The sequence below is a fragment of the Chelon labrosus genome, assembly GCF_963514085.1.
Source record: "Chelon labrosus genome assembly, chromosome: 11".
NCBI classification, from domain to species: Eukaryota; Metazoa; Chordata; class Actinopteri; order Mugiliformes; family Mugilidae; genus Chelon; species Chelon labrosus.
The window spans coordinates 4,933,879-4,943,233 of record NC_140344.1 but is presented as its reverse complement, the minus strand read 5'-3'; the positions used below and the strand labels follow the sequence as shown (position 1 = coordinate 4,943,233).

General features: G+C 45.4%; 1 protein-coding gene across 1 annotated transcript; it reads right to left on the bottom strand.

Moving 5' to 3' along the window:
• Positions 1-523: 523 nt before the first annotated feature.
• Positions 524-5,536, bottom strand: dusp6 (dual specificity phosphatase 6). Its single transcript, XM_084555069.1, has 3 exons — positions 4,487-5,536; positions 3,732-4,160; positions 524-2,467 (listed from the first exon to the last, which is right to left on the bottom strand). Exons 1-3 carry the CDS (start codon positions 4,887-4,889, stop codon positions 2,154-2,156), a joined length of 1,146 nt encoding a protein of 381 aa, XP_084411195.1. The 5' UTR covers positions 4,890-5,536; the 3' UTR covers positions 524-2,153.
• Between the last annotated feature and the right edge of the window lie 3,819 nt (positions 5,537-9,355).

The following is a 9,355-nucleotide window of genomic DNA, read 5'->3' as shown; positions in this document are numbered from 1 at the left end:
CTTTGCATGTTCCTTTCCACTCCACTCCAGTTACGCAAATTCTGCTGCTGGATTTAATCAGCATGTGAATGTCGATTAAATTCTGAGCATGCTTGTCTCTTCTACACTGTTGAGCATGTTACTGCTCGCGTGATAACCCCGAAGTTCCTCCTCCCTCACCTGCACTGCGAGTATCATATTCTCCCCAGCCTCCAGGACTTAGCAGGTACATACCGTTGCTCTTGCTTTCAAATGACACCATTGAGGTACTTTCTGCTCTCTTTGATGGCTGAATACACAGACCTTGCCTTAGGGAGGAACATCAGGAGTGTATGAGTGAACCCAAAGACCTCACTGAAGACCAGCACCTGGAAAAACCAGTTGGGCTGTTAACAGCGTGACTAGAATTACTTTGCACCTGTTGAGTTTTTTTCAGTTTGTGATTGTCACCGAGAACAGAGTGTACACAACGCTTTGTTACACAAGAATCATGTGACGCCTAACTGTGGACCGGAAAGTAAAGTGGGAGATGTGTCGAGTGCTGTAGTTAATGGAAGTGAAAGCTCCCTGAACAACTTCATGATTCACGGCGACTGTATTTGTTGTCGTGACTTGGCCTGGTGGCAAACGCTCAACTGTATTTTGGGTGAGGAGACACTTACACAAACGTGTTACTGTGGACAACAGACAAAACACCAACAAGTGTGTCAATGGAAAAGCAAGCAGAAGAAGCAGAAATTGTAGACAAAATAGCAATTTATTAATAACTTATCTTTTCTTTACATTCGTAAGAGAGGAGTGTGAAGGGGGCGGGCAGAGGTCACCAAAATGGCTTCCTCTAGAAAGAGGCCGTCTCTGTGGAGGGGGTGACACAACCTTCCAAAGCTCTGGCTTCTATTTTCTTTCATCTTGACAGATAAAAACTGTATTTCACAGAATTTTCCCTGAAGAGGCAAGGCGAGCAAAGCTCCCTGCTTTGTCCACATGTCAGAGATTTTGAACCCTTGTGCACAGATCAGGATTACTGACATTAACCTTCAGAGATCAACAAAATGTTGGCCTTCCTGACCGCAAACTACCAGAGGTACGCTGCCAAATTAAAAACCGCTATGGAGAATTGTTTAGGGTTTCTGTTGGCTTTTCGCGTGAGAATAAAAATCTCTGGGACACCCGAGTGTTATTGAAAAAAATGGGGATTTCTCTGAAGGCTAATGTGCAAAACAAACTTTCTGAGCACAAAAATAAGGCAAACAACCAAGGTGACTTTGACTTGTGAGAGGGCAGGTGCAAAAACAAGGCCGGTCGGCTGAATTCACACATAAAGCGGTTATCAAATATATTACATGAGTACACATTTTTGCACAATTCTTGGATAGCCTACTTTGATTTTTGGCATAATCAACTTAAACATACTGATCAATATGCAGTTCGTTTGCTTACATAAAAGTAGAATATGAAACAAAGAGAATCATCAGTACCCACTTATTCAAAGGGTATATACTAGAGCAAGGCTTTTACTGTCTTTTTATATTAAGATATATACACGATGTATGTATAAATGTTTGAAAAGACTCCACAAATGTAAAATCGAGTCCAGTATATAATTAATGTGCCTTCTAAAGCCAGGGTGCTTCAACCCCACGCAGGCATGTCTTCACAGAAGATGAGGGAGACGGCGCACCCTGAAGTATTGGGGGGACTAGTGCTAGACCCCAAAACAAACATACAAAAGAGTTTTCATTTTTCTGTCCAGTTTGAACAATCATGTCTCTTTGGCACACCAGCCTAGGAACGTTGAAGCATAACATACAGCTCTCCAACAAGTCATTTAAAGATTCCTCAGACATAGAGACAAATAGAGAGAAAAGACCTCAGGAGTCTGACAGCAAAATTGTAGATTGTAGAAAGTATAAGCACTCTTTAAAAGACTCTTTCTCTTGTCTTGTCTGTCTCTCTTACTGTCTCTTCACATTTAGTCAACAGCAGCTGCTTCTTGGCCAGACTGCTTTGGCCCTCCAGTAACCACGCTCAGCAGCTGTCGCCTCAAACCAGCTGTATCAATAACGTCAAGAGCCCAGTCGCACAGCAGACGACGGGAGGGGAAAAAAGAGAAACTTTTTTGCAGCTTATCCAGCAGGAGGCCCAGCAAGAAGGTCAGGCGGTGACAGACGACCTCACGTGGACTCCAGGGGGTCCAGCTGGAAGACGTTGTGGTTGGTCGGGGTGGTGAAGTAGAGCTGCTGGCTCGGCGGTGCCACGCGGTTGTCGCACGGGCTCTTCAGGCCTAGCGTGCGCTCAAAGTCCAGGAGCTGGCCCATGAAGTTGAAGTTGGGCGAGATGTTGGACTTTTTCATCTTGACGATGTCGTAGGCGTCGTTCATGGACAGGTTGAGCTTCTGCATCAGGTAGGCCACTGTCACGGTCACTGAGCGACTGATGCCGGCCAGGCAGTGGACCAAGACACCACACTTCTGGCCCCGGGCTTCATCTGATAAAGAAAGAGAAAAATGTGGAAATGTTATTGACCTGTTCTAGAATTACACAAAGGATTTTTTTTTGTCAGACCAGATTTAAACTTGTCAGTCAGTCACATTTTTAAAAGTTTAAAGCGATGAATGCCTGTTTTTTTCCTCTTCTGTTTGGCAACTAATTGGTAATTTAATGTCTGTGACATTAAAGCCAAGCTGTGTTGGAAGTTGGAGAGGGGCCAGAGGGGGAGAGCAGCGGAAGTTATTATCCTGACTATCTCCCAGCCGTGTCAGTCAACAAACAGGGGCTGCGACAGTGTTGCACAAAAACAGAGTCGACATTCTTTCGGGTTTTTTTGGCCTAGAGTAGCCGGCTGGGAAATTGACTATTACGGTCTATTAAACCATTCTTCCGCTCGCCAGGGTTACTCTGACAATGGTGCCATTTGGGCGTGTAAACGTAGGAGTCATGAGGGCACCCTGTCAAGGCGAACAGGATGTCAACAAGGCCTGTAAATGGCTCCTTTTGTAATGTGGAGGGAGGAAGGGGGTGGAGGGGTGTGTGTGGGGGGGGCAATGTCATGTCCTAGATTACTTTCAATGCCACTTCCTTCCTGTTGCGCTTGAATTACCGCCCTCCCCTCTCTCACTCTCCCCGTTCTCCTGTTTCAACGTCGCCCTTTGTGCTGCAATTACACAAGCCCTGGGACTAGAGATAGGCCAGGATGTCTTCCATTGAAGTCAAATCATTTGTACACAGTGCATTTTAGTCTGAGCGCCATTAGAGGCAGACTTGTGTTCCTCTGCTTCAACACAATGGCCTTAATCTGCCTTCTCTCTGTGTGTGGCCAGGGACACCTCATCTAATCTCAATTGCACAATAAGAACCTAAGAACTTCCTGGCAGTGATAAGACATATCACATTAAGAAGATTATGCCCCCGACTATCTGGTTCTGCCCCTTCACTTTGTCTGCATATTCACAACTATCACATAAGGTTGTCAGGGAGTCGGGGACGGTGCTGAAATGATTAGCTCCCTGGTGCGAAATGTGAGGATTTGCAGCTTTTGTTCTGTTTTATGTCACCCCAGACAGATATACCTGTACTTTTAAGTTCTGATACAAAGAAACGAGGTATCAAAACTAAAATTTACAATAAAATTCTGCAACCACAGCTTTCAAAGTGAGTGAGCATGCGAACAACCCAGCAAGTCAAATGCCCAGGGTTAACAGTTTGCAGCAGGCAATGCAGCAGTGTGTTTCCAGCTCTGCAGGATTACTCACCAATGAAGCTGATGGCCTCGGGGAAGAACTGCGAGAGATTCTGGCTCCAGTGATCCGAGATGGGGATCTGCTTGTATTTAAACTCTCCCGCGTTCTCGAAGAGGTTGGGCAGGTTGGGGGTCACGTTGAGGATGTACTTGATTCCGTACTCCTCCAGCACGTCCAGGTTGGTGGAGTCCTTGGCGCAGCCCAGGTACAGGTGCGGCAGGATCTCCACCGGGAAAGAGGGCTGCGGGTTGGACAGCGGGCTGCCGTCCGAGTCCGTGGCGCTGCTCGGGTCTATGTCCGACTCGATGTCCGATGAGTCGGAGCTGATTCGCAGCCCGCCGAGGCCCAGCACCTGGGCGGTGGGGGAACTGCTGTTGGAGGAGCCGTCCAAGTTGGTTTCGCACAGAGCTGGAAACTCTGCCTGGAATTTACTGAAGCCACCTGGGAAAAAAATAACAGGGCCACAGTGAATACAGTGCTGCTATAAGAGAATCATAACCACTGAAATCTGCAGCCGCAAGGGTGTCTGCTTCTATTAGACGACACTTTCACATTATGCGCTACTTTAGAACAGAGTGAAAGTATTTTCAGAAAAGAAAAATCTACTATCTATATGCTGTAAACAAACAAATACACACGTCTATTCAAGTGATGACAAAACAAACAAACCCTTATTTAGCCTCTGCGCAAAAAATCTGCATGAGAGAATGGAGCAGCAGCGGCCGCGGGAACAAAAAAAAAAAAAAATGTGAATGAAGCTCACTCACCTTCCAGATAATAGGCCTTGTAGCCCTCATCCTTCATTTTCCGCAGCAGCAGACCAAGCACGGAGCCCCCGTCCACATTCTCGTTCCACTCCCGGCTGTACTCGTCGTACAGCACGATGGTGTCGGTCTTGCACCGCCGCACGAACCTCTCCCTGTCCTCCCCGTCGGAGAGCAGGGAGCGCACGGGCAGGTTGCCCTTCTTGAGCCGCCGGAGCATGAGGCTCGGTATGGCCACGTTGATCGCCGTCTCGACGTGCGACGACTCGTAGAGCTCCTGGGCTCGGCAGTCCATCACAATCAGGCCGTCGCTGCGCGTCTCCAGCTGCTCCCGGAGCCAGCCCACCGTCTTGCTGATCGCCATTACCGAGTCGAGCTGGACGACGGGCTTGAGCTTGTCAAGCATTTATAAGCAGGAGTATGAAATGTTTTGAAAAAGCGGGGAGCTTCCTTGCTTCAGGTGGGGCCTCAGCAAAATAACTCTCTGAGGGTTTTTTTTTTTTTTTCTTTAAAAGTCAAAATACAAAATCAAGCAAAGAAATTCTGTCTCCGACTGTCCTTCACTGGTCCGCACGAAATGGGTAACGTCAACTGGCTTCACAGATTTCCCGACTGCGGGTTGCCTACTCTGGCGCTCATTCATGCATCTGCTTGGAGAGAACCCGAGTTATTTATCAATGAGTCACACCGGCCCTGCGACGCGGCTGACGCTTCCTCTGCTCTTATATAACTCCACGGATCCAAGCGCAGCTGTTCTTCCACTTCTGTCTTCCTTTTTGGAGATCCAAAGTGGAAAGGCGTGATAGGGAGTTTCAGCGGACGTGAACCATGCGGGTCGAGTCCCCTTGTCTGTCTGCGGACACAGCCTGTCCCCTTTCCTCTTCTCTGCGGTATGAATCGACGCTCTGCAGGCTCGGGCTTTAGACGCGTTCTCTGCGGCGCCAGGCTGCTGAATGACTACAAACGGGAGGTGTTTCGCTGGATACGTCGCGCCGGCCGGCCAATCAGATGAGCCCCAGTGGCGGTCGCCTTGGAAACGGGGGCCGGATGGAGCGGCCCATGTTGATGAATTGTTAATGAGTTTGTCATTCACAAAAACGGAGAGGAATTTCCGCTCCGGATCAAGTGAGTGCAAACAAACACAAGAACTGCAGGGAGAAGGAAGGAACACAGGGAGGGAGAGAGGGAGCGTGGCCTTAGCTGAGACTGAGTATCAAATAAGACTGTTGTGATAATTAGGCTGTAATAATACGGCCTCAAGACACTGTAGACACATTATATAGTGTGTCTAAACTTTCAGATACATTTAGAGTTCATACTTTGAGACGATTTTACGCGTCACTAGAAGCAACTTAAAGTTACTGTAGTATAACACTGGGTATTCCTGCCATTATGATTAGAACAAACTATTCCTTTAAAAATAGGCTAGATGGTTCAAATACAATCTGACACTAATTTTAAAAGCATTAATAAAATAAAACCATGTGTGGTTACAGAGGCTAGACTGCTTTACACAGTCCCCTTGGACATTCTTCCTCCCACTTTCACTGAAGTAAGTGTGCTACTTTTTCCCATTATTTTATTTTATAAAATACACAGAGACTTGGAATAGACTACATATTTTAGTAGCATCAATGTCTGAGGCTTCTCAGACATTGATGCGCTTTTACGCATGAGAAGAAGGACAATTAATTTTGAACAAAAATAAAACTATCTATAAAACTAAAACTATTTAAATAAATAAATGTTAAGGTGTACATAGACCCAAAAATCCACCAGTGATCATATGAAGAAACCATACATTTCCTTGTTTCGCCGACTTTCAAGCCTTTCTTTGCGCAGTTTTTTAATGGTGAGCAGCTGGAAAGAGCACAGTTGAATCATACTGCTCGGTGATATTGTGAACACACCACAGCAATGGAGCTATTTCTGTCTGTGCAGCCTTCACTGGGATGAAGAGGCTCGTCTGTGTGGGTGGCGGTGTTTCAGTGTCACCGTCTCCTTCTCTCTGGCTCTCTCTCTCTCTCTTTCACACCAGCTCGACTAATAGGCTATTCCTGTCATATTGCAGCAGCGAAATAAAATAAATAATAACCTCTTTATGTGTTACCATTTGAGACATTTTCATTCCCCCAAATCGAATTTTGCTCCAACAATTCCACAGTGTACAGGTGTCAGTGGCGTTTACTGTCAGCGCTGATGGAAGCGGTGGGATCATTTCACATCCATCAGCCGGATCTCCGGCATCTCCACGTCCTTCACGCCCTTTTAACGCTGACAGACGCGGAGCCTCGGGTCCATACAGAGTCGTCAGGGGCGCTGATCGCTTCCCATCGGTCCATTAATGGCCTCCACACCCAAACTGAATGCATTTGCACAGCAAACAAAAGGAGTGTCTTCACCTCTTGTGTTTGTTTTAATCACCATCTGCGCCTCGCAGGCGACTGCAAACACAAAGGCTTTTAATTGATGACTCGTTGATTTAATATCACTTGTCCAGATTCAGGAAGTCTTATTAGCTTCCCACTGTATGAGCAATGAAACGTCTTCATCAGATTAGACAGCAGTAAACAATAGTTTTATTGCAAGACAAATAAGGCTGTGGAGATAATCACACAAACAAAAATACTTAAAATCTTTAACATATTGTTCCTGAGAGGTAGATGAAAGTGTAATGACTATATGTTTAGTAATATATTCCAACAACTACTGAAGCTCATATTGGGGTATTGACACTAGTGTTTTTAGTTTGCTTAGATTAATGGACTTCATGAATTACATATTTTACTGACTAAAGTCTTAAGATCTCTCTGAAAGAATTATGTAACATTATGGACACGGTCATGATACTCATATCAAACACTGAGATGTTTGTCCTTTACTGACAGTTTACATGCGTAAACAACACACGTGCACTATATAGAACGGTGCCATTTTCTTCAGAACCACTTCCTGTTCCAATAATAATGTGTTTTGACAGCGGCCTTATCTCTCTATTGCTTCCTGTTTGCCTCACATCTGGGACACCAGCAGCTCCGCAACGAGATAGCATCAATGTGCAGGAGTTTGTCAATCAACTGGGGACAGAAGCCCAGCGACTGGATGGCACATGATTCACTTTAACTCCATGCCAGCTGGCTAAGTTAATATAATAATCAACATTGTATGTACTTCAGAAGATGACTGACTGAATGAAGGCGAATGTATACAGTTCTCGAGGTTTATTGAACGCCACGCAATTCACACAAGCGTGTTCACCGTATCCCTTGTGACTGCGCCTCACGCACCCGGGCGACTTGTGCAACAAGTGACCCTGTTTTCAGTAACACACTGCAGGACAGATCAGCTGATGTGAGGACAAAAACATGTTTATTTCCTATAATCATTTTTTTTCCAGGACCGTCTAATTATCCTGTGTTCATTTACTGTCCTCGCTTATATGCAACAACGTGAGGAGTTTCCATTTGCACAAACAACACAGATGATAGAGATAGAGTTATTATTAATGCTTTTGGTTTAGCTGCAGCTACTCCTTTTCTATTTAAAGGAAACACCTCAGTTTAATTATTGAACTGCAGTTGAGTATTTATTCAGCGTGACCAGGAAGTTAAGTTGATAATGGTGCCATGTGGTTGTTATCCAGTCTTTATTGGATAACTACTTTATCTTATTTAATAAAAGTGAAAAGGATAAAAGTCTCGAAGAAGGTTCAGAAAGAATTAAAAAACACCAAGCAAAGTACTGCAATCCAGGAAGCTACTCTTCCATTCTTCTAAAACCAGGCAGCTTAACTTTACCGTTCATACATTACACTTCCTGTTGCATGCCATATATCACACATATACTGTGACTCGTAACTCGCATCTGTACTATGCACAGTGACAATAAACTTGAGTGTAATCTAATCTTTCTGCAACCGTCTTGGAACATCAGCATAAAACCCACCAATGTCTGAATGTCACAAGGCTGTCAGTTTAACGGCTTGATAAAGCAAGCTACAGTATGCTACATATCCCATCACCAAAAAAGACTCTACAGGCAGGCAGAGGCCTCAGACAGCGCACCCACCCACCCTTTTCACCCGTCTGTGTCTGTACGGGTGTGCGTGTGTGGTTCTGCATCCCCACCAGTGTCTCCACAGTGTGTTAGCATATGAAGTGTGTAACGGCTCCAGTGTTAACATTGGCCCTTTGGCCCCTGCACCCCCTCCCCGACATCCCTTTAAGCATGACAGAAGTCCCTCTGAAAGAAGCCAAGCTGTTTCCATTCACCTTCAAATGAATTCTGCCCCCCCTCCTCACACTTTTCACCCTCCTTGCTCCTCCTCTTCCCTGCTGTTTGCTTTATTCTTCTTTCTCTTTTTTTGCCCTTGGTCCCCTCTTTCCCTTCCTCTTCCAATTTTTTTTTGGCCCTGCGTTAAAGTCTAGCATCTGTTCATGCAACAAACTGAATATAGCAGAAACCTCTACTTTGGACTAAACTTGTAGAAAGGCTTTTCTGACTTACCTCGCTCAAGTGTGCTTCATACCTCTGCAGGACATAGACAGTGTAACCTACACATGTAGCCTGCACCGTTGCAAGACATTTATACTTGTGCGTACCGCTAGTTGCCGCTGTGTCTTTTTTGCCAGTTGGGTTCATTTTTGTTACTGCTTCCTGCTTCACTTTCAACAACGAAACGTTCGGAGAAATTTAGCCGAAGACGAGTCATAATAATGTTTGTATCTCCGAACCTCCTCAGTTAACCTTTCCTCGATGTGTTCCATCATTATTGATACAAAACAATCGATTTGAAAATTGCGGGGCTGGAGTGGAAAGCGGAAATGCGCTACTACCAAGCAGACCAATCACATCTACTGCGGTCTGCGTCAC